Source organism: Dromaius novaehollandiae, chromosome 25, assembly GCF_036370855.1.
Source record: "Dromaius novaehollandiae isolate bDroNov1 chromosome 25, bDroNov1.hap1, whole genome shotgun sequence".
Taxonomy (NCBI): Eukaryota; Metazoa; Chordata; class Aves; order Casuariiformes; family Dromaiidae; genus Dromaius; species Dromaius novaehollandiae.
The window spans coordinates 2,632,532-2,656,933 of NC_088122.1; the positions used below are offsets into that span (position 1 = coordinate 2,632,532).

General features: G+C 45.8%; 1 protein-coding gene across 3 annotated transcripts; it reads left to right on the forward strand.

Annotated features, from left to right (window-relative positions):
* The first annotated feature begins 220 nt into the window (after positions 1-220).
* On the forward strand, positions 221-23,830 carry MED26 (mediator complex subunit 26). 3 transcript variants are annotated; one of them, XM_064497583.1, is made up of 3 exons: positions 221-601; positions 20,003-20,077; positions 21,117-23,830. In XM_064497583.1, the coding sequence occupies exons 1-3, from the start codon at positions 527-529 to the stop codon at positions 22,806-22,808; spliced, it is 1,842 nt and encodes a 613-aa protein (XP_064353653.1). In that variant the 5' UTR covers positions 221-526; the 3' UTR covers positions 22,809-23,830. The 3 variants fall into 3 exon arrangements, with proteins under 3 accessions (XP_064353653.1, XP_025961712.1, XP_025961711.1); XM_026105927.2 differs by lacking the exon at positions 221-601 and adding an exon at positions 1,122-1,308; XM_026105926.2 differs by lacking the exon at positions 221-601 and adding an exon at positions 6,956-7,452.
* The last annotated feature ends 572 nt before the right edge of the window (positions 23,831-24,402 follow it).

Consider the following 24,402-nt stretch of genomic DNA (forward strand, 5'->3'; position numbering starts at 1 on the left):
TCCCCCCGCAACGGGAACGGCTCTCTTCCTTCATTCCCCCCCCCCCCCCCGGTGCTCGCCCTCGCCGGGCCGCCCCAGCGCCAGCGGCCGTGCTGCCGCCGGCGCCCTCCCTCCCCCCTCCCGGCGACCGCCCGCCCGCCCGCACAGGCGCGCCGCCCCCTGCGGCGCCCACCGCGCATGCGCGCCGCGTGTGCCCGCCGCTGCGTGCGCCGGCCGCCCGCGGACGTCAGAGGCGCGCCGTGCGTAACGGCGTCGGGCGTGTCCCATGGTGCCCTGCGCGGGGCTGGCTCCTGCCCACAGTTGAGTTCGGCCCCGAGCGGAACAGTCGGGCCCGGCCCGGTCGCGCCGCCGCGGCCCCCCCCGCGCCTCGCCCCGAGCGCCGCTCCCCCCCGCCTCGCGGGGAGCGATCATGCGACTCCGGCTCCCCGAGGAGGCCGCCGCCGGCGAGTGAGGAGCCGCCGCCCCGGCCCGGCCTGGCCCCGCCGCCCGCCCGCCCCGGCCGCAGCCGCCCCGCTTCGCCCAGGCAATGACAGCGGCTCCGGCCCCCTCCCCGCAGCAGATCAGGGACCGGCTGCTGCAGGCCATCGACCCGCAGAGCAACGTGAGTACGGCCCGCCGTGCCCCGGGGCTGGGTGCCGGCAGCGCGGGGGACGCCGGCCGCGGGCCGCCCCGCCGCCGCCGCTGCCCCCCCCGCGCCGCCGCCTGCCCGGGGGGTCCCGCCGCGGCTCGGGGCCGCGCGGCCGCCGCCGCCCGCCGGGACCCCGGCTCCTCCCCGGGCACCGGAAGCCTCCGCTGCGGGCGGTAGCAGGGAGCTCCGCCGGCGCCGTGCCCGCCGGGGGTCCCGCGGCGCCTCGCCGCCCGCTCCCCCGCGCGGCGGGGCCGGGGCCGAGGCCGGGACCGGCGGCCTCCCCGCTGCCGGTGGCCGCGTCCTTCCCCAGCCGCCGCGCGGCTCCCGCTCCCCCCCCCCCGGGGCCGGCCGCCGCTGCCCGGCCATGCGGCGTGCGGCCCGGCGGCCTCCCGACGCCAGGCCGCGGCTCGGGCGCGGCCTGCAGGGGGCTCTGGGCCGGCTCCCGCCGCCGCTCGCCGGGACCTTCCGCGGCGCCCACCTGTTCCTCGGGCCCGGGGCCGCCCCCAGCCGGCCTTCCCGGGGCGCTCGGAGGCGTCGGACGGAGGTTTGGGGGCTCCGGAGCTGCTCCGGCGCAGGGCAGGCTCGGTCCTCGCCTTTATCCTTCTCCGCACGGCGCTAATGAGCTTATCCGCTCGCTCCGGGATGTAGCGTGAGCGCAGAAGTCGGCGTGTGTTTCACCTGTAAGTGGGTTTACTGTATAAGTTGCGGTTATCCAAAGTGTTATTTAATCCTTTTAAGGTTTTTGGCATGTTAAAGCAGTTCTCCGCTTAGGCGTTTGTTTCCGCGAGAGGACCACGGAGTCTGTAATCTGTCAGATTTTTACATTTTAGCTCAAAAGTCGCCACAGCGGGATACGAAGGTGGGTTTGGTTTGGCCATCTGCGGCTCGTCTTGGGGCAGCTGCGGGTGCATCGCACCGAGCGCCCGTTCCAGGAGGCTGGGGGTATAAAACGATGTTTTGGCTCAGTTAAAGCCATACCTATTTCCTCTTAATAAGTATATTCTGTATTAGATGTGTATTGCAGTCTTGAAGTAGCTAATAAAGTTCTTGCAGTTTGGAAGCATTTGAGAGCAGCCTGTGTGTGACGTGAAAACTGAAGAAAAATCACCCTGACCTTGTAATTTCTTGAGTAATCTGCTGTGATGTGCATTTGTCAGGAGCTGGAGTATTACCTGTTCCAGTAACAGTCATGAATTATAATGGTAATTGCGGGCTTTTAAATGTCAAAGTTATTCAAGTTTGCAGTACTTTAACTCGGTTCTCAGTGAATGTCAGTCCACTTCATGAATTTTGTTTGCTCTGGGTTCTCTCTGTGGCTGCACATTTTTCACTTTACTTTCAACTGAGTGCCTACCTAGTTTAATAAAACTCTTAAGAGATCTACAGTTTCTTTTAACCTTAAAGCTGTTGGCAGCACTGGTTATCCTACTTCCAGTGTTACTTTCTAAAACGCTGTCTGTATGGCAGTGAGTAATCAGGAGATATATTCTACAATGGATACTTTTTCCTTTCTCCATCCACTAATGTTAAATAATGCTGTATTTTCCAATACATTTAAGAGCGCTTCCAGCTTGGTTGTGATGAGGGGGATCAGAAATAACTAGACAGGTGTCTGCAGAGGGAAGCAGAGCATCAGCCAGCAGCTCTGCTGAGCATCTGACAGGTCAGTAGCTGCGTATGCTTAAAGAGTAATGTATATTATGTTATAGCTCTACGTCCTTGATGCTTATCCAGAGCAATAATTAGTGGTGGAAAAATCAGCCCATTGTTTGGAAATGCCTGTAGGCAGGGGGCTGTCTTCCATTTTAACCTCTTCCTCAAATGAGCGCAGGGGTGGTATAGCTCAGGTTAGTTGGTGCAGATTTAGATCTCGGAGGTTTTTTTCTCTGAGGCCTGTAGAATACATGGTAAACGATAGATACGACTGTCTGTCTCGCCATTTTCACAAAGGGAAGAGAAAACTTGATTCTTGAGCACTTTTTGAAGTAAATTCTGAATTAAAGCTGACTTGAGTCCCAGCGTGAAAGTATGAGAAACTGTTCTGACAATCTTTTCCTGCGGTAAGAAGTTAATGCAGCTGTGAGCCTCGGCGCTGTTAGCGCTTGCAGAAAATTGCGGCTACTTTCTTCTGGCCTTTTAGAATCTTGCGTTAAAAGAAGTGGTTGCATTCAAACTTGGAGTATTCATTATTGTGATTGACTTCCTTGTTTACCAGGAAAGTCAAGCTTTGAGGCCTGGATTTCGTTCAGGCTTTTCCAATATAATTGTCAGTGTGTGTATGTGCATGTTTCTGGAGAGGAGTAAGGGTGAAAACTGCCCTGATAGTGTCAAGTGTGCAGAAGGCCAATCCAGTTTTGTGAGGGTGAGGAGGGGGGGAGGTCCTCTGCAGTGCTTTGATTTGGGATGATTTGAATTTCAGCTTCACTGATATGTTCTCTAATACAAACGTTCTCTTCTGTGGGTATCACAGTGTGACTGGAAAGGTCTTTGAAGTATATACAAAGCTTGGGTAACTCTGAGGTCCTGCTTCAAAAAAAAAAAAAAAAAAAAAAAAAGCTGCCCTACCTGCATTTAATTTAGCTGTTCAAAATAATCTTTTCCCCAGGTTCTCAGTACCTGCTTGCTTATCAGAAATCATCTTCTCCACCAACTGTTCATCCTTGTTTTAACCACTGCGTTAAGCCCTGCCGAATCAGGAGCAATGTTTTAATTGTATGGATGCATTTAGCACTTGAGACCTCTTCTAGTAATTGCTATAAAACGTGCTTATAACTTAGTTTCACACACTTAGTTTAGAATTTACATGTATGACCTTTATTTCAAAGGACACTTGTAGGAAATAAGCTACTTAAATACTGTATCATCTGGGAAGCCACTCGAGATATCTAGTGTTATATATTGCTCTATTCAGCCTCTTCCTCTTGGGGGGGGGGGGGGTATGAGGGCAAACTGCTGCTACTACTGTGCCACTTAAACAGTAAGTATCAACATCAGTTTCCTTCCAAAGCTTGTAGGTTAGTGACAAAGTACCAAGGCTCATGTTGGAGGAAAGTATGAGGTTTAGCGTTATCACGCATAGCGATGGAAAATCCTTTTCCTGGAAGAACTGAGTAGAAACAATAGCTGGAGAAGTGTGTCTGACACCTTATTGTAGCAGCTTTGCGAGCGCTTATAGGGAAGAGATTCCTCGGTCCTGGCAGAAACAGCCCTCTCTCCCTTTGGGCTTAGTGTGCTGAGAAACCACCTCTTCCACCAAGCAGAGCACCTTTGCCTTGTTAAATCGTTCTTTGTACTCCTCAGGGAATTTATTACCTGATGTCAGGAATAATGAGATTTGTTATTTTTTTTCCTCTGTGGGAAATAGTTGTTTCCAACTGGCTATTAGGATTGTGCTTGCAATTAAATGATTCCTTGTCTTGAATATGTAACAATCTTCTCCTTATTTTAAATATTAGACAATAATTTAGTTATTTGCCGTTAATACCTCTCTCACTGGTGCAAAGCTAGCTTTGATTTGTAAGCAGCAACCCATTACGTTTGCTATGTGGATCGTGTTGGTTGAAAATCAGACTGCCACTGATGCGGTATCTCAGTCAGCCTTGCTGCTCAGTCCTTCAGGAAAAGTCTGGGGTCTGAGTTATTATTAATAAGTTGGTTCATGTGTTCTAATATGCTAAGGAATATATTGTCCTGGGATGATCTTCCAGTTGACGCATGAGTTGCGTAGTTAAAGATGCTCCCATGACTGTTTTTTGTATTGATTGCTGTATCAAAGTCCTAGAAACAAAAGCCTCTATCATCAGTGATAGATTTGCTTTCTAGAATTGAGTTTTAAATAAATAAATAAATAAAGGGAGCAATGTTCCAGGAAAAGGTGCTATAGACACTGCTGTAATAATATAAATGTTAGGAGTGAAGGATCACAGTATTACACTTCAGGAGGGTCTCGGTAATTTCTTCAGGTGCAGGGAAGCCGTATGTGTGGGCGAAAGTAGAGTAGGCATGGCTTTTGCTTTAGCTTTATCCTTTTCTGCAGGGGCTAATAAGCTTATCAGTTTTGAGGAAGCCGCAGTGTGCAAAGAGGCTGGAGCCTGTTGTACCTCTTACAATTTCTGTTTATTTTCTTACTGTACCTAGTCTTGCTCCAGATAGTGATTTCAAATCACGTTTTTTGTATCAAGGCAACTGATAGTGTCTCGTGTGTGTTACCCCGTACAGGTGACTGCAGCCTTCCTGAGTGTCTAGAGTTTGAAGTGGCACTAGCCCGTCGGTCCTGGCTTCCGGAGAAAGATGTGGTGTCTGCTCTAATAGGCCCCGTTGTGTTTGGTTTATTCATAATTTTAAATGACCTTAAATGAGTATGATTGGGTTTTAATGCTCTGTATCGTCAACAGCTGGATCAGCTTGAACCCGGTGGTTTGAGCCTGCTCTGGAGCTTTCCTGTTCGTCTCTTTTCAAGATAGCTTGTAAGCTTCTGGGTTTTGGCTTCCTGGCAATATACTGCGAAGGCGCCTGTGATGCTTGCAGAGATGCTGTGTTTGACTAGTACGGGTTAGTGCCGTTTCTGATCAGTTGCCTGGATGGTCCTAAATGATGTTTTATTGGCGACCATACAGCCTAGTCCCTTTTTGAGAGAGCTTTTTGAGTTTAAAAACTTTCACTTGCACACTGCCCCTTGCAGTAGCAAGACTTGCTGTTACAAAGTTTGTAACTGGGGCTGCTGAGACAAAGTCTGAGCTGAGCAAAAGTAGCAGGGAGTTGAGGGGGGGGTCAAAGCAATGGAAATACCAAATTGCCTTTCTATTGTTAATTCCTTGAAACTCTACAGGTTGCAGTGGTGATGGCAGCAGTCATTTGCTCTTAAGCTGTAATTTGAGTGTTTGGTTCAGCAGCAGTGGCGATTTAAATAACACCCACTGCTTATTCCTGCTACACCCACCCCTTTTACGTGTGCCAGTGCAGCGATTTGCAGGGTCATGTGGTGAACTGCACTGGGGAATTGATCTGGACTTCAAGAAGAAATGGTGTGTTTTTCCGGGTAGTTTTTAATCTAGATCACTTGCCCGATACGCTTTCTGGTGGATCGGGAATAGCACCAGCGCAGGCGCGGCAGCGGGGATGGGTGCTGAACTGCTCCAGTAGGTACCGGGGCCGGGAAAGGTGCGTTTTTTGCTTCCTCCCGGTTCCCCGCTGCGTTAGCAGGTCGGCTCGGGAGCTCATGGAAAGAGCTAAGTTACCTGCAAAAATTAACCACACCTGTCTCTTTTTTGAGGTGAGTGGATGCCTTTTGGAGAAACAGTTTCAGCCGCGGGGTCTGTTGTCCCCGTGGCTTGTGTGCGAGGGAGCTGCCCTGCGCGCTGTCCGGGGAACTTCCCTCTCCAGGCGCCGGGAGGAAGCGCCGGCGGAGGCTGGTGAGCCAGCTGCGAGCTCCAGCGAGCCGCCGGGCGCCGAAGGCTGTGCAGAAAACGCTCCAAATAGTCAAAAATTGAATCGACTTGGCTTAAACGTGCGCGCTGAGACCGGCCGGGAGCGCCGGCGGAGCCGCGGCCCGTGGGAGGGCTGCCGCCATCCCTTCCCCTTCCCCACCTCCAGCTGCGCATTCCTGCGCCAGCCCCGGAGCTGCCTCGGCCCTGCCGGGACCGGGGCCGATCTGGGGGTGTGCTGGGCGCCCCGACCCGCCTCGCGACGGCCTGGGGGAGCGTGTGGCAGGGAAGGGGGACGGTGGGGGAGCGGCGGCCCCAAGCAGCGCCCGCTCGGGCCGCTGTCGAGTGGCACCTTCCTGTCACCCCACCGTTTCTCGGGTTGTTTCACTGAGGGATTGAGTCTCTCCATCCAGCTGACCCCTCCTGCCTCTCGCCTTTGCTGCCTTCTGTTTCGGTGAGCTAAGAACAGCGCAGAGCAAGACGCAGCAGCAAGTGCCCGTCTGCGCACGCTGTCGCCTGGGCCCTCGGTCGGAAAGGGGCTTTGGTGACCCGGGGGTTGCAGGAGGAAAGCGCGTTAAGGGGAACAACTGCTGTAACACGCTTTCCTTGATTAACCGTGGGACGGTTTGCTGAACGGACAGACCAGCTTTCTGTAGGCAGAATGAACATCTGCAATCTCTCACTGTCATCGCAGTAGGGAAAAGAAGCGGTGTGCGAGATGCACGTGCGTCCAGGAGGGATGCACCAACACAGGCGTCCTGGGCGGCAACGAACCGGCAGCCCGGGCTGAGCCGCTGCAGCGCCCGAGCCGGCAGGCGTTGGGCCCTGCCAGGGCGGCGGTGGCACGGCCAGGGCAGCGGGGACACGGCTGGCAGCGGGATGAGCTCGTGCTGCCGGGCGCTGCAGCCTCGCGCTGCCCCGGGCTGGGAGGCAGCGGGGATGTTTGCTGTCGCTAAGTCCCCGGGGAGGAGAGAGCTGGTCTGTAAGTGTTGCAGCATACGAAGACCCTCCGCTCGGGGCCCGTGTCTCGAGAGCCCGGGTCTAGCGGAGCAGCTCCGACTCGCGCTTTGGCTGTGGCTGCGGCCGTGCGTGCCAAGGTGAGGGCCAGCCCCCTCCGGGAGGGCGTGAAGGGGGGTGGTTGCATCAATTCAGGGCTTTTGGTCCAGACTGAAGACACAACAGTGCTGTTACTCTGGCACCTTTGGCTCTTGATCAAAGTAGTCTCAGGGCAGCTGAAGCTTTTTTCCTTCTTTTTTCTTTTTTCTCCCCCCGATGCTGGGAGAGGAGATCCTTTTCCAGCTTCTCCAAGGAGCCGCTGCAGATGTCGAGCAGACTTCTCTCTTTCAGGGACCATAGTAAGCTGCGAGATAGGGAACAGAGGAATCGATTCTGCCTGCTAAGGTAATTTGATGATAATTCAGAAATACTTCTAAATACTTCTTGTAGAGCGTAGCTATTCTGATATATTAGATTTGGAATTAAAAATGAAGGTAAGCATAGTTTAAAAAAAATACACATCTGTTGTAGCTGATAACACTTTGCTGCTATCCCGTCTCACCCATTTTGTGCTTGGTGATAACTTCGAATAAACTTTTTTTGGTCTGTATAACTCATGGTACGATGTGGCCCCAGTTACGCACTTGGTCTTTAAAGAAATATTTAAGGTACAGGTAAGTAGCTTGCATTCAGTTTAATGTAATTGTAGGTTTGTTTATTCAATATTTTAAGAGCTAAATTATTCTTTCTGCAGGTAATTCATACTCTCAGCATTTGCAACAATATTTAAGTGCTAACAAATTGCTTTAATTTGAGGTGTAATCTGCTGAATTTAACAACGTGTAGTGTTTTCTGGGGCTTGGCTTTCACGGGGCAGCGGTGCATGCTTAAGTGCGATTGTTGATATCAAAGTATACAATTTTCAGCGTGTCCAGACAGTAGACGGTGGAAATTTCTATTGAGGGATCACTGGAAGTAAAACGTAATTAGTTCTGTTTTATTCAGCAAAGTGGCTTTCGAGCTTCGCTGCTGGGGAGGAGGGGAACGCTGTGCCCGAGTCTGTCTGTAGCACTCAGCAGCAGAGTCGGCTGGGTGTATTTGGAAACTTTGCACTGCAGAGATGATTGTGCAGAGGTGGAAGTTTTGTCTGAGAGTGACAGCCGGTACTTTCGTGGAGCTCCCTTCCAGCGTATTGTTCTCATGCGGAATCAGCTTGCAGAGCGTCGTGATTATGCTGTAGGTCTAACTTGATTTTTTTTCGTTTTACTGTGTGTGGAACCTCTGAAGGTAGAAGGCGCATGGGTTTTCCCCGAGACGGTAACACACGTTCACAACTTGTCTTCAGCGAGCAAACTTCCTGCGCGGCTACGGCCAGGGATATGTTTCTGTAACTTGAGTCATCGCTTAAGCAGAGCTTTGCTTTGAGCTGTGTCCCATAGTTGATATATAACACTCCTTGTGCTGGGTGAGTCTAATTGGGTGGGAACGTGGAATTTGTATAAATTTGAATATAAATTACAGTTCAGAATGTTCCAGAAAAATGCATAACCTTAATATTGTAGTTTATCCTTGGGGAAACTCTGGTTAACCCTTAAATAGTGGAGCATAATGAGATGGAAAAGGAAGAGAAGAGGATGAAAGAGGAAATGCTCAGGCGTTATGTTTCAGATGTATTTGAAAAGGTGGGATGCCTGTGTCTCGTAGTGTTGCTCTTTGCAGAGCGAGCACAGCGTTAAGGGTCTAACTGCATCATGCAACCTCAGTCTCTCCTCTCGTGTGCAAGAGTTTCAGTGCATCGGCCTCGGCTATTGATTTTTTTGACCTTGTGTTGCATCTTCTTCACTGGACTGTTTAAGACAGGATTTCAAAAGGACTTGGGCTTCAGCGGGGCTTTCTTAAGAGGAAATCATGAAGCTGTCTCATACTAGGTTACAGGGCTTAGAAATAACTAAACTTGCCTTGTGAGGCACCAAATTCCAGCTTCCTAAGTGTTCAGTGTTTAAATATAAATACAGTGGTGATCGGAGCACCGAGTTCCTTTGTGCTGTTATGCTGCCGTTGGGTGATGGGCTCTGCACTGACCCTGGTCTTCAAGTGAAGCAGCCCGCCAGCTCGCAGGCTCCCAGATGAACGTTGTGTGTTTACAGGCCTCCAGGGGATGATTTCTCCTGCCAAGGGGAGAAAACTCATATTGTCCCTAAGTAGCTGTTAATGCCCGTGCCCTTGGGTGGGATGGCTGACCATTCCCGGACTATCAGGGAGGTCCATCAGGTCTCTTCCCCCCCCCCCCCCCCCCCAAGTTATAGTCTCCCAAGGACATGCGCTGTACTCAGAGAACGGAGGTTTTTTGGAAATGGGTGATCGGCAGCAGCGTTTTCTCTAGAACTTAGTGAGCAGTAATTCTAGGAGAAGGATTACTTGATAAGAGATTGCATCTTGTTTTTGGCATATCCATGAAACCTCTTTATGAATAGGCTGATAAATTCTGTATTAGTAATTGCAGTTGAAAGGATACAATGAGTTATTTCTCTTCAAGCTTGGTATTTAAAACCTTCCCAATTTAACTCTGCTTTTGCTCAGATTTTGTGAACGAATACACGGTGCTTAAACTCTCATGAGCAGTCATGCAAGCATATAGCACTTCTATCTGATGGTCTGAGAAGTTGCGCACTGCAATGTATTCTGCAGGCTCTTACCTTAGCCCCTCTTATCATTTAAGGAATCGGTTCAGAAGCTGCTTTGGTACTTTGAAAAAAGTTGGCCTGCTGCATTTAAAGTACCTTGATATGGTAGTAGTGAATGTCTTTATTTCTAAGAAAGGAGTAAAAATTATATATCAGTGATGTTAGGGCTTTCTGGAGTTCGTTAAGATTAAGCAGGTGATTGCAGAATGATGCCGTCCAGCTGACCTCGTTAAGGGTCATCCTCGCAATCCAGCGCAGTGTCCGACTTTGCCCTTACAGTAACACAGGTGGGTGCTGGGAGCACCTGGCTCTGCTGGGGGAGACCAGTGGTTGCTGGTTTCCCCAAATACCTGCAGTCACAGTGCAGTGTACTTGCCGAATGAGTGGATCTCTCTGTACTGTAGGAAGCACTGAGATCGTTATGAATTAAAAAGAAGTGCATTTTGAGGGTGACACTTCTGTATCAGCCTGAATAATCTACAAACTCTCAAACTCTCGTTGAAGTACCATCAGTTGTCCCTGTGACTGCGGCTGCTTTGTGGCAGAAACCAAATTTAATGGTTCTTCAGATACTTAAGGAATAGTTTCGATGCCAGTTCATAGATTTGGATAAATAATAACTATCTCCATTCATCTAGTTAAAGCTTTTGTGCAAGGAGAGGAAGAGGAGAATTGGCTCTCACATATATAACAAAGTAAGAACGTATCATGAGTAGATGTCCTTAGGACCAGTGTAGTGACTGGGCTCTTAGGGCTCATATGTTAGCAGTGTGTTCTCCTAATGTTATTTATTGCACTGACATCTATAGCAATTGTTGCACATATGAGGAGCGGAGGGCACCTTGCGTTATTCCATGATCTTTGGTTGTGCAGGTCAACACTTGGAAGAGTCTGGGTCTGATAAGCTGTGCTACATTGTTCAACACAATGTTGAATACATTTGTAGCTGTTCTTGTTGTGATCTGTGGAAGTTATCCCAGGGGGCAAAGGATTTATAGGGCTGGATCAACTGAAATGTTTCCATGTTTATTCTTTTTTCATTAAATCGTCTGCTTTGTTTTAGCAAGCCCGTGCCATTTTTGAAGTGTGCTCGGGTGTGGGGAAGGATGGTGATAACTCTGAGGCTGTTGCAATGAGGATATTAAGCAGTTACAGAGGTAGAGGGGTCATGAACAACTGGAGACGGCTGTGACAGACCTGCACATCTCTTTTGGAGGCTGCTTTCGCTCAGGGCGCTGCCCTGGGGCTCAGTGAGGTTGCCCGGAGGGGTAGGGGCAGGACGTGCCACAGGCTGGTGGTGGCAGCAGGCAGACGTGGGAGTTGAGGGTATCAGAGCCGCTTTCCTCATGCTCCTCTTGGAGCTCCTCCGGAGGACCAAGGTGTAGGAGTAGGCTGCAGGTGGGAGAGCTCCTGCAGTGCAGGGTTGCTGTTGTGGTCTGGAAACTTACTTCCACCAAGGCTGCTCCACTTGCCTGCTAGATTGGCTGAAGAACTGATTTATCTCAGTAAACTGGTTTCTGGGGTGGAATGTTGTAATGCGTCTTATAATGCCAAACGCGCAGTGAAATTGAGAATAAGCTTGTTGCGGATCAATTTGCAATTAAGGAAAGTTTAGTCTTTAATTTCCAGATAACTTTTGGGGGGGTTGTTTATGGCTTTGAAATTTCTGATCATCAGAATTCTTCTCTACAACCTTCTTACAAATTAGTTACTTCTCAGTTAACACCTAATAAATCCTTCTGTGCTGTTACATTTCTATTCTGAGCTGCTAGAAACAAATCTCCTCCTTAGATTATTATGAACTATATTTTGATGAGCTTTGTCTGAAGTCCTTTATAAGACAAACTGTTTTGTATAATGGCCTGTACGTCTCTCTCTGAGAAGACAGAATTTAGAATGAAGTATTTGGAGTCAACTCTTGGTTAGGACTAAATAGAAATGAGACTGGTTGTTTCAACATGTTTCTAATACTTGATGTTTAGCATCTATTCCACAGATGTGAATCAGAGGAATGTATGACTGGAAGGGACTTCATGAAGCTACATGGTCCATCGCCTTCACTGAAGCAGCATCGCGTACATCAAACAGCTCCTTCCAGATGTGTCTAATCTGCTCTTAAACCTCTAGAGTCATTATAGAAACTGTTTGAGAGCTTGTTTTAGCACATTGCTACCTCTCTAGTTATCCCTAATATGTAATCAGTATCTCTCTTGTTGCAAATTAGGCCAATGAGCATGAAAGCATTTGATCACCATTTTCTTTATTATAACTACGTAAGGCACAGGAACCGCACAGGAAGGCTTATTTCAAGCTTTGTCTCCTCCATATCTGACTTTTTTTTTTTCCCCCAAATAGTGTGTGAGCTGAGTACTTAAACCTTTTCTTATTAACCATGTTTTCAAAACCTCTTATCACTGCTCTCCTCTGAACTCTTCTTTGTATACATTCTTCTTGAACTGTGGCGCCTCACAATGAACATGCAATTCCAGCTGAATTTGATTCCTGTACCATTTCTTATCAGTATGGTGCTGAGTGAAGAACAGGACTAACATATCTTGCTTGTAGTATGCCGTGGTAGATACCATTCTGAGAGTATGTTCTGTTCTGCCATCACGACAGCTGACTGGTCCATACCCCATCCTTTTTTCTTTTTCTTTTTTTTCCTTCCTCTCTATTTTCTTGGCCTGAATTTGTGCCACACGTGTCCTTCTAGTTTAATAGTATTTCATGTAACTGATCTGCATAGTTTTCAAACAGTTGTGCCACCTTTTCATAGTGGTTTGATCTAATCTTAGATGATCCACTTGGCTGCTTCTGGGCTGGATCTGATCCCTTGCTCTGTTTGTGTTTAAGCTCGTAGGAGAGTAGAGGGGACACTTTCCCATCACCGCGGGAGGGGATATCACTGCTGCAGTACGAGGAGCTGGAGGCAGTACTGGTATCTTGCTGCTCAGCAACTTTTCTGTTGCCCCCACCATCTTAAGCAGCAGCAAAAATATTTTCTTCCTCTCACCCACCGCTGCCTGGAGATGAGAGGCAGTTCCATTGTTTTTCCTCCACTGACCCTGGCATTTATTTAATCTGATACTTAATTCAGTCTGCAGGCTAAATTAGGAGAAGAGAGGGTAGAACAAATGGCTGAGGAGGGAGGGGAGTAATTACTTAAGCTGACACTGCACTATTGAAAATTAGCTGTGCTGCTTTGACTTTCTGTGCTTCCAACCTTTGGGTTGCTACAGTCTTTAAGTCTCTTAGAACTTTTGTAGTCCTAATCTTTGCAGTGATCAGATAGTTAAAATGATCAAGTTTTTGCTCGTTTCACATACTCCTGACAATTCTGGATATCAGAGGTCTGCACAAAGACTACCCACTTACCTTTTCTTACCTGTTTTTGACCGTATTTTGACTTTTCACTTCTCTTCCAAATGCAAGTTATTTAACTGATGGTTTTGTAATTGGACAAAAGACTTATTTCCCCAGAAAGGTTTTGCCCAGTTTCCTGCTCTGGTGAGTCTTCCATATTTAGTCATACAATGGGGGAGTAGGCACTAGAGTACTATGTGATATTATACAGAGACTACACAATGAACGCTGAGGTTGGGAAGTATTCCTGCCTATAGTAACACGGAGGTCTTCCAGTTATTGGCTAATGAATGTGAATGGCAAAAGTGTTACACTGTTGCATGCTTTTTTGTTCATTGGCTTGAAGACCTTTTTGGGTAGAGTAGGAAGACGCTTCCTCAGGTACCACTGCTGTCCTGTGAACTATTTACTTTCTGGGTATGCGTCTTGGTTTTGTATATCTAGATTTTACTGCCTCCTGTATCCTACCTGCCTACTACATGACTCCATGAGTGGATGGTTCTTCTGCTAGGTGGTTTCCCCTGCCTTGCGGACGGGTGATATTTGTTCCTCCTATGTCAAGGCCAGCCTTGAGGAGGTCTGCCAGGGTTAGGAGTCTCCCGAGTGGGTTCCAGAGTTGTGCACGCAGAAGAGCTTGAGCATTGATGGTGCATTTACCAACTGTTGTGGGTTCCTCTCTCTAGGCTGTTTGTAGCTGCCAAGCTGTCTTGTGCTGGCAAATTCCCCTTGGTCTCTTGGCTTTTCCAATCTCTCTGTACCGTACTCATGTGCATACATACTGCTAAAAGGTAACAGAGGGCTAAACTACTGTCTCATTCCAGGGAAATATTTCAGGTCGGCCAATGTCTTTGCAATGTGATATTTTGTTGGAATCCAACCTCGCTTCTGGCTGGACAGACCAGACTTTTTAAAGTGTCTGTGGGATGGTATCTTACTGGGACTGGGTGATGTTACCTTACCATTGAGTAAAGCCTAAGTACAAGTAAAATCTGTTCGGTACTTGTTGTACCTAGCCACTTTTGTGACTGTTTGTGGTAGCCAAGGAGTATTTCTTCCAGCTGTTGTCTTGCAGCACCAATTTCTGACTTTTTTTTCCCGGAGCATGGACTCCCAATGAACTTCTCTATCATAGAAGATACTATCAGTGGATAACTTTAAGCCAAAAATATGTAGACCATTGATTCCATCATGTTTAAAGATCTATCTTACTATTAAATACTGACCATTAGAAAACTGGCCTTCACCTTTAAAGAAATCTTTTGTATACTGGTGAATATTTGAGCTCCGCTTAGCAAACTGACTTTCAAAGAGTTTCAGTAGTTATGATCATAAGGAGTGCATGATCATCTTTTTGGCATGTCATTTCTGTGAATGGTGTCTCACGTACCCCATCTTTACACAACATCATGTCACATTGGGGTAGCGGAAACTCTTAATAGATCAGTCGCAAGGGAACTGATCTAAATCCCAGCAGGTTGTCGCCTGAATTCTAACTTTGCCTGTTTGGTCTGTATCTATATGAATAAATGGCATTCTAGTTTACTGCACACAGTATGTATTGTTAATGTCTGCTACCTAGTGCTTCCCATATCAAGTGCTAAATAAGCACCATACTACTGTATTTCCATTACAGCATTTAAATAAAGCCTATTTTGAATAGCAACTTTTCTCTTCTTCCGTCTTATTCCATGTTTCAGATTACTATGCAATGAAGTAGGTTTTATATAAGTGTGCTACTGCGGGCAAGATCTGATGCTGATCAGAAAGACCAGACTGCGGTAGAAATCAGTATTTGTAGACATAAGTGATGGCTCTGCTGCTTTGGATGAAGTAAGCACGCGTGAAGGGCATCATTCATAAAAGATAGTGCTGTCTGCTTGCCTCCATTTGGGTCGGTTCTGCCTTCCTGGCCATCTCAGCAATATTGACCTAGACCCCAGGACGTTGTTGTAAGTTATCCTTTTCCACCTAAGGATATACGTGGCCATAGATACACAACAATTTTTATAACTAACCAAAAAATGATACTGTCCTGGGCGGGGGGCAGTTGGAAGACAATAAAAATGGTACAGGTGCCCCAGGGAATTTCTGGATAGACCATGCTGTATTTCTTATATTAGTTGCTAACAGAAATCATCAGCTTGGGAATAGGGATCTGGATTCATATTTATAGCAGAGGTAGAAAGATCAGTAGGTCCACTTCTTTGCTTGCGTTTGTAAAATTGCTTTGATACTACAGATGGGAAAGTGCTACACAAAGTACTTTGAGACTAGCAAAGTATTGAGTTGCTAGAGTATATTCTGAAGAAATAAGCTGGAGTTGGATGAGAGACATTCTCTCAAAGCCAGTATCTTCTGATGCACCTGTATAGTCTGTTTCAAACTGCTTATGATGGAGTCAGGGTACTGATAATTGTAACTTGGGATTTTGGGAGGATAATGGCATTATATTTTGTTTGGAGAAAGTTTCAAGGATTTGAGGCTAGGTCAAGTTTAACTACCTTTTAGCCTTTTTAAAATACTAAGGCGATCCATACGGATGATGATGTAGTTTCAAAAGATGCCTTTTATTGCTGCTGTTTGGACTTAGTGTAAGTAATTAAAAAGAGGAACCACCAGTTTCCTGTTAAATTATAGTTCTGTACCTTTCTAGCAAGAAACCCAGTAGGATAAAAATCTGCATTAGCAGCTTCACTGCAGGTTTTTTTTTTTTTTTTTAATGATGCACCTAGTTCTCAGGTTTTCTCCTAGGTGCAAAGTCATAGTATGATGAAATACTCCTTCCCCTGCCCCCCAGCCTGTAAGCTCTGTAAGCAACATCATCTTCTTCGATACTCAGATTTGGTCGGTCGCCTGTCGGGGTATAGTTATGCAAAGGCCTTTGGTAAACATCCCTCCAAAACCTGTTTGTTTGTTTGTTTGTTTGTTTTAATACAGACCTACGATTTCTGCTTCACTCTAATGCCTGTGACTGGATGTTTCCCTAACACTTATTTCTTAGACAGCAGTGGAGTGAGAGCACCCACGGGGCTGCAGCATCCCGCGTGCGGAGGCAGCCCTGGGCACGAGAGGAGCCGTTACGTTGGTGTTCGCTTTCTGGTTTAGCTCCGACTCCTCGCCCACCTCTGAGCACAGACCAAACGGTCGCATTTGGGTGCTGGTTCTGTATTATATAGCGCGTAGCCGGGCCGGTGGGTTGTCCCGACCCTGCCCACCCCGGCACGCGGCAGCAGTGATGCTGGCTCATGCGCACCGGCGTAGCTTGCTGCTATTTTCAACCCCCCAGGAAAGGGGCTGTAGAATAGGAGGTGGCAGGGAGCAGTTGCATGGGCAGGAGGGGAAGGTGAGCGGTGGCTTGTGAACAGAAGGGGAGTAAATTGTCCTGCCGGGAGCTGGGAGGCTCCAGAAAGCCCAGCCAGCGCTGTAGGTCAGGAGTTACTGTAGCTTGAAGTTCCTGACCTGAACAAACTCCTTATCCTGTCAGAGTGCTGTGTAACACTTACCCTGAAGGTAGTTACTGAATTGCTATTGATTCCTAAAAGCTAAAATAGGATTAAAGTGGTAATTAAAAAAAGAAATTAAGCTGCTTGATCTTTTCCACAGAGTTCAGAAACCCATGCTTTTGTCTGAAACTGTAGTGAAAACATCTACTGCTTAACTTGGAAGAGATACCAGTAGTAAACTCTAGAGTATGGCCAAATGACTTAGAGACTTGCATGGAATAAATAAGATTTGTTTTCGGTGACCATCATTAGAGTTGGCTGGAAAGGATTATTGCAGATGACTCAAAGCAGATGTTCTCCAGTAAACTTTCAAGTGAATTAGTCTCTGTGCCAGCCTCTTCAAAACACGGGACTAGCACAGGGTGGTTTGAAATGCAGTACAAATTAGTCATAGGTGTCTTCTGCGAGGTCCTAGGGTTGCCCTATAGAGAAGGTTTGGTTTTACGGGATGGGGGCTGGCAGTGTAAGCGGATAAAGGCACGTAGAAATGAAAGCGATGTGTAAGTTCCTGAGACACTGAGTTATTATGCAATTGCAGTCTTGCACAGTGTCTGAAGAGACTGAAGTTGCCAAACTCCCTTGTCCCACAGTGCTTTATTTTACTTTGCCTATCTAGCATATGTAGCTAATAAGCATTTTGACTAGCAATTTGCATCAATAAGTGATCATTCCTACTGCTGCTCAAAATAGGGTTATGTTCTGGTAGGTTTTATAACTTCAGTGTTATGAAGTCAATTATGTGATAATACATGAATTTTGTTAAGCTGTAACAGATGGTTTAAGGTAAAGATATGGGTCTTCTGTTATCAGAAGAGATGTCTTTGTGTTGGAAAGACTCTCTAAGGTGTTTTGGGGGAGTCATCTTGTTTTTGTCATGTTTCAGTCTTTATTATTTTGAAATAGGCAAATATGATTTTTATGATAAACTTATCTTTATGCCAGTTTGGGTGAAGAATTCCAAGGTGACTATACAAAACTACTGGAGAAGGGTGGAGAAGTTGTTGAACCTGCCTGATCCTTGTTTTTAAAAGAACCATGCTTTCCTGAAGGTCAAAAAGGAGAAAAGAGAAGCGGCTCGAAGTTGATCGCTAGCGTGAGCACTTGCACTCCTTGCAGCAGCGATTGCTTCAGTACGACGGCATGTTTTCAATTGGTTACGAATGTGCGAAGAATCTGAAATGGGTGTTTTTGTCCTACCAGCAGTTAAGCGCTCGACACAAACTTGGTGGCTAAGGCTGGCTTCATTATCTTAGTTGGTATCATGCCTCCCTTAAAGGAGGGAATGAGATAAGTCAGTTTTGGTACGGAGCCGGTGTTAAAGGGTAGGTGACTTAGCATTCTGGGGACATCCATATGTGTGTATTTGTGTATTTTGAAACAAAAGCAGAGCTGTTACTGGAAATTCCCTGGCCAAATTCAGCTCTCTGCAGGTGTGTGTATGTATGAGCATATTGCATTCCCCATCTTGACCTTTTGATAGACTAATGATCCTTTTTTACTATCACTTTGTCATTTAGATAATGAACGTTTGGGGATTACCAGTAACTGCAAAAATAATTGTACCAATTATTGGTGTGTGCAATACACAGAGCCTTTTTGTACCCAGGTAATTCACAACCTAAAATAATGTGTTGAGAGGGACAAGAATCTATGTTTTGCAAGTCTAAAAATCTTTGTCTGGAAACTCCCGGAATTGAGCATTAGCTATTCTAATTGCTCCAGTTCTAGAAACTTTGACAAAACTGGTGTTGTATATTACTTAAGCCTGGGGGGGCTAAACCATCCTTCCTGGGCGCTGAGGGCAGCGCAGGGATAAAAGCATGAAGAAATGTCAATGTACTCAAGTGACATATTCAGTACTAAAGTATGCAAAAAATACTTGCTGCGTGAAAGCTTAAGCAGAGCTTCGCCAGACCTGACTAGATGGTAAGGCTTTAAATATCTGCAGAGGCATTGTAGTTAAGTAAAGAAAGAATCTTGACAAATTAATTCCTCTTTGAATGTTTTATGTCTTGTGAGAATTATAATCAAAGTATATATAGACTTAAGTTTAATAAAAGTAATTTTCAAAATCTGGTGAAGTGCTTCATTGCTGACAGCTTTATGTATCTTCAACCTTAAGCAATCCTACTGCGATTGAAAAAAAGCATTTTGTATGCATAGAGTTATCTGAAGAACAAAAGAAAAAGAATTTTGCTCCTAATTTCCCTGTTGTTGCTTAATAGAGGGGTAGTATAGACTTTAAAAAGCTGCTTCTAAGAAACTTGCACTGGTTTTTAGATGGACAGTGTTGCAGCAGTGTGTGGCTGGGGAGGGCAGGGCTGCCTGCCCGTGCTCCTTATCCAGGCTGGCGTAACGGGGGATCCCTGCAGAGGTTCTTGCTGAAAGATTTTTCTCAGATAGTTCGTGTCCAGTTGAGTCACAAATGCAGCTGAGCAATAAATGAGACTCAGTGATTCAAATTTTCCTTTGCATTGTCTTTTAAATCTATCTACAAAGGTGAATTAGAAATTCCTGGGTTTGGTGCTCTTAATACCAACTAATGAGCTATGGATCTCTGTATAGCCTGAACTTTCTCATTGGAACTATTAAAATCACCCTCGTGTTAAACATCTACAGATTGCGGGCAACCGGTTCCGTGTGACGTTTATTCATGCATAAAGAAATGCTGCAGCAAAGCACATCAGAAATTCACCGTATATTACAATAGCGTGCATCAGATTTTCAGAAGTCGCTCCTCACCGTCTTGCACACGGGGAAGTGGGACCGCAGAACGAGTGCTGCCGGAGTCAAGGTGGCTCTTGAGGAGCCGGGGCTGGTGCCGTGCTTGGTCCCTCTGGTCGTGCGTGATGGTCTGAGGACATCTACTGGGCATCGCGCTTGTTTCCTGTCTGGATTTAAACGTCCGGTTTATACCTAGGCTTTCGGATTCTTTCCTGGTGCAGCTGCGGGAAGCACCAATATTTTGAACAAAATTGTGGAACAGAGACTTGTATAAATCGATAGTAGTGCATAAAAGAGTGAATGTGAGGCTTCTGATTGAACTGGTAACTCTTCTTGGTCCGTTTGGCACTTTTATGTTTCCGGTTAGGCTGTTGGATAGTTAACTAATACCTTGTCTAGGGGTCTCGGAACTTTCCTAGTGTAAGTTGTGCTGGTTTTAGTGCTAATATTTCGTTTAGTTTTATATAAGAGCATGTTTGTTATAGCTTCTTCAGCTTCCAACTAGGTCAGTAAAGTGTCCTTGTCCCTATTCTTTGAGCAATCAGCTCCCTAAAGCCAGACAGTGTGATAGCAATTTTGGGATTAATGCTTCAGCAATTATGAAGTGGAAGGCTTTAAATTACATTTGATAACTAAGACCTGTGCACGAAACATGAAATGACTTTGTCTTCCTTGTTGCAGATCCATAACATGGTGGCAGTGCTGGAAGTGATCTCCAGCTTGGAGAAATATCCCATTACCAAAGAGGCACTTGAGGTATGTTGCCCTCTAAGCATCGCCTGTTTTTTAGGGGTATAAAAGACTTTCTCTGCCTATCTAATTTCCATAAGTGCTTTTCTTGAAACGATATGTTAATTGCAAGCAATTCACAATTAAGGTAGTATTACGTCCCTCTCATGCTTCCTCTGACGTTCAGCATGCATAGTGATTCTTTCTGGATTCAGATCAGTATTCTGGGCAGCCCAGGTTCTGTTTGTATAAGGCACTAAATTAATCATTACTTGCTACTGATTAATTCTGGTGCATTCAGCAACATCACTCTGCTGGCTGAAGACTGGTTGCCGCCTTCGCAGCTTGATGACCAAGGAAAAAGAATCTGAAATAGGAGGAATATAGTTGCTCTGTGTCCATAAAACTACTCTTAAACTGAGTTAAGCATATTTCAATGCCTGATCTAGTTCATGAGATTAGGTGTATTAAAAGCTGAAGTATCAGGTGGGATAGCAATTGCAGCATTACTGGCCACTCTCAAATACAGAGCCCAAAGAAGTTTTTATGCTTAAATTATAAAAAGGGGCATAAATCCCACCTTGGCCAGTCAGATTTGTGAGATCGAGATTTATGTTGTTAACACGTTACTGTAACAGGCTAAGATTCTCAAATGCCTTCTCATGCCTCTTTCTGCAGGTCTCAGTTGCACTATGGTGAACACACTTTTCTGCCTCGAGTGTGGCACATTCCCCTCAAATCTGAGCTTGCACCTTTATTTTCAAGATTCTTGCTGATTAAAGAATTCCTTTCTGATGTCTTTCACGGTTGATGGCTCTGGTACTTTAGTCAGGGAACAAAGACAGGATGACTCAAAACCTACAGCAGGTTTTGTGTTGTGTGGCAGAGCATTGGACCAACTGGACTAATTCTTTCCCAAAAAATTAATTTATCTGCTAAATCTTTATTGTTTTATACTAGATATTTATTAGGGTAAGCATTAAAAGGAGAATTTTTTCTTAAAATTGAAGTCAGAACTTTGTTTAGAATGATATGTGTTTGTAAAACAACTTTTATCTCTTTATAGGAAACGAGACTTGGGAGGCTTATCAATGAGGTGAGGAAGAAGACATCCAATGAGGAACTTGCCAAACGTGCCAAGAAATTGTTGCGGAATTGGCAAAAGCTGATAGAACCTGTAACCCAGAATGAGCCAGTGCCAAGAGGGTTGCCTAATCCACCTGGATCCGCAAATGGTGGTGCTCACAACTGCAAACCAGAAGCACCGCTTCCTGCCATGGCTGGATCAAAGCCAATCAGCGAATTGAAAAGCAGGAATGATATACAGAAACTAAACTCTCCAAAAACAGAGAAATTGGGAAATCGGAAAAGGAAAGGTGAACATAGGGATGGGCATCAGGGCCCTCCTGCCCCAAAAGTCTCCAAAGCTAGTCATGAAGTATTACAAAACTCTTCACCCCCTCCAACGAACGGAATTGGAGGTAGTCCTGAAAATTTCCCTAGTCCTGTAGACGTAAACCTACATGCAGGGCCCGAAAGCAGCAGGACAGAACTCAGTGAAAATGACAAACACAATAAGATCCCAGTAAATGCTGTAAAACCTCACACCAGTTCTCCAGGACTTGTAAAACCTTCAAGCACTTCCTCGTTATTAAAGACTGCAGTGCTTCAGCAGCATGATAAATCAGAAGAAACCACAGGACCGCACCAACCTAAGAGTCCTCGCTGTTCCTCGTTTAGCCCTAGAAACGTTAGGCATGATACTTTTGCTCGGCAGCATACTACGTACTCACCAAAGGATTCAATGCCTAGTCCATCTCAAAGGTCTCAGTTCTTAGATACTGCACAGGTGCCATCACCACCACCATCCTTGATGCAACCATCAACACCTCCAATGCCAGCGAAAAGACTGGAGTTCTCTCAGCAATCAGTAACCGAGGTGTCTCAGCACTGGCAGGAGCAGGTACCTTCCGAAAGCCAGCACAGGCATACCGCAGGGACGCTTCCACAGCACACATCTCCCAGCTGCAAAACCAGCTCCCATTCTGGGGAATCTCTCACGCCGCACATTGGCTTTTCACAGGACGCTTCAAAAATGGACAGTGATGATGCTGCTTCAGGTTCAGATAGTAAAAAGAAGAAAAGGTACCGACCTAGAGACTACACAGTCAACTTGGATGGGCACGTCACAGAAGGGGGTGTGAAACCTGTGAGATTAAAAGAGAGAAAACTTACTTTTGACCCCATGACAGGACAGATAAAACCTTTAACACAGAAAGATCCTTTGCAGGTAGAAATTCCTGCACTTACTGAACAGCACAGGACAGAAACGGAAAAGCAGGAGCAAAAACCCAACCTGCAAAGCCCTTTTGAACAAACGAACTGGAAAGAATTATCCAGAAATGAAATAATTCAGTCATATTTAAACAGACAGAGTAGCTTGCTGTCTTCATCAGGAGTACAGACTCCAGGAGCTCACTACTTCATGTCTGAATATTTAAAGCAGGAGGAAAGCACTAGAAAAGAGGCTAGAAAGACTCATGTTCTAGCTCCTAACAGCAAACCTACAGACTTGCCTGGGGTCACAAGAGAGGTCACAAGTGATGATCTCAACAGAATACGTGAACATAACTGGCCAGGCGTGAACGGTTGTTATGATACACAGGGTAACTGGTATGATTGGACACAGTGCATATCTTTAGATCCACACGGGGATGATGGTAGATTGAACATCCTGCCTTATGTCTGCCTAGACTGAGTACAGTTTTGCTAAAATGCTTTTACATCTGCAGTTAGCAAAAATGGCAGACACTATGCCACTTAACATGGAGAAAGCCTCCTGTCCTGGACAAACAGGCCCAACGAGCAGAGGGTGTGAGGGAGCTGGTTATTTACAGCTCTTTCCTTTAAATTCTCCTTTTGTGAAATGCTGCTACCAGTTTACTAACAATTGCAAAGGAAGGCATACGAAGGTTGATAAATTGAGTTCAAAACTCTATAGCGAGCCAGCTATAAAAAAGTGTTAGTCCCCAAGAAGTGAAGATGATTTCCAGCACTTTCTGAATGCCGGAATCTTACTACAGGCAGGTACAGAGAAAATTGTGGAAGTTACCTTAACAAAATATGCATCTATTTATTTGACTTGATTTGGGTTTTTATTTGGCAGTGAGATATTCGAGAGACAATGTGCAAAAACTGTAGTTTTATTTGTATCACATCTCTGAACATGATTGCGTTTTTAAAGTCATGTGGTACAGAGATTGGGTTTTAAACAGCAGGTGTTGCACTGCAGGCTGGGACACCAGCTTCAGCTCAACATTCCATAGGCATCCACATATTTTAGTCTGGTTTCAGTTTAAATCCAGTCTCTGAGAAATGCTGCAAAAACTAGATGTTTAAAGATATTTTTGATCCCACCACCACCAGCCAAATATTTTTCCTCCTTTTCCCTTCCTGCAATCTTCTAGGAAAAAAAAGAAAATCACCTTTTCTAGAATCTAAACGTAATGAGGGTGCTACAAGTTTGTAATTGTACTGTGAGAGGGAAAAAGGAAGCCTGTTTGTATGCTGGAAATATACTTGTTACCATTCCTTTAGATATTGTTTGCCTTATGGATATCCATCATAAACGCAATTTGCAAAAACAAAGAGCCTTAGTGAATGTACAGTAACTAGACTTCTGTGTTCTTGGGATGCAGAAGGGAGCAACTTTGCTATTTGGTCCTTTAAGTGGACACATTGTGATATAAATGTGGAAATAAAAAAAATTTGCACAAAACAGTTTGTGAATTATTTATACTTAACTGATTTATTTTTTAAAGTTTGGTCAATTCAGACAAACTAAGTGATCATCAGCACTGAGAACCCATTGGAGCAGTGTGGCGAAGCTGAATCCCATCTGACACTATCTAGAGCAGCTGGCTGTTAGGGGTGTACAAGATGTCTTCCAAGTACGTTGGTGGTATTCAGTCGCACAGGTGTGTGTTGGTTTTTTTAAACGCTGGTTGCATCCAGGGTTTGGAGACTGATAACCCAATTACTGTTAATGTACCTCAGAGATCACAGTTCACCTTTTCTCATCTGTAATTCTGTAATATATTAATTGTTAAGCATCTTATAAAGTGGCCTGATTCAGTATAAAAGGCTAAGAATTTCTATTAACTATACTTGCTTTAACATTTGGGACAAGTTGTTTTCTACAGTCTCCAGTAGTGGGCTTCTGTCTGGGGGAAAGGGAGAGGGGACAAAATACCAAAAATTTTGCTAGTTTTAGTGATGTTAACTCCGTTAATCCATTTGGGCTGGATCTTGCCTCTATGGAGAGCCTTGGCAAAAAGCTGTGCTGCCTCTGA

Bases quoted from the DNA above. Each gene is read 5' to 3' on its own strand.
- MED26 (XM_064497583.1), top strand. From the start codon at position 527: ATGACAGCGGCTCCGGCCCCCTCCCCGCAGCAGATCAGGGACCGGCTG. The intron at 602-20,002 runs GTGAGTACGGCC...TCCTTGTTGCAG, and splicing joins CCATCGACCCGCAGAGCAAC to ATCCATAACATGGTGGCAGT. The intron at 20,078-21,116 runs GTATGTTGCCCT...ATCTCTTTATAG, and splicing joins TTACCAAAGAGGCACTTGAG to GAAACGAGACTTGGGAGGCT.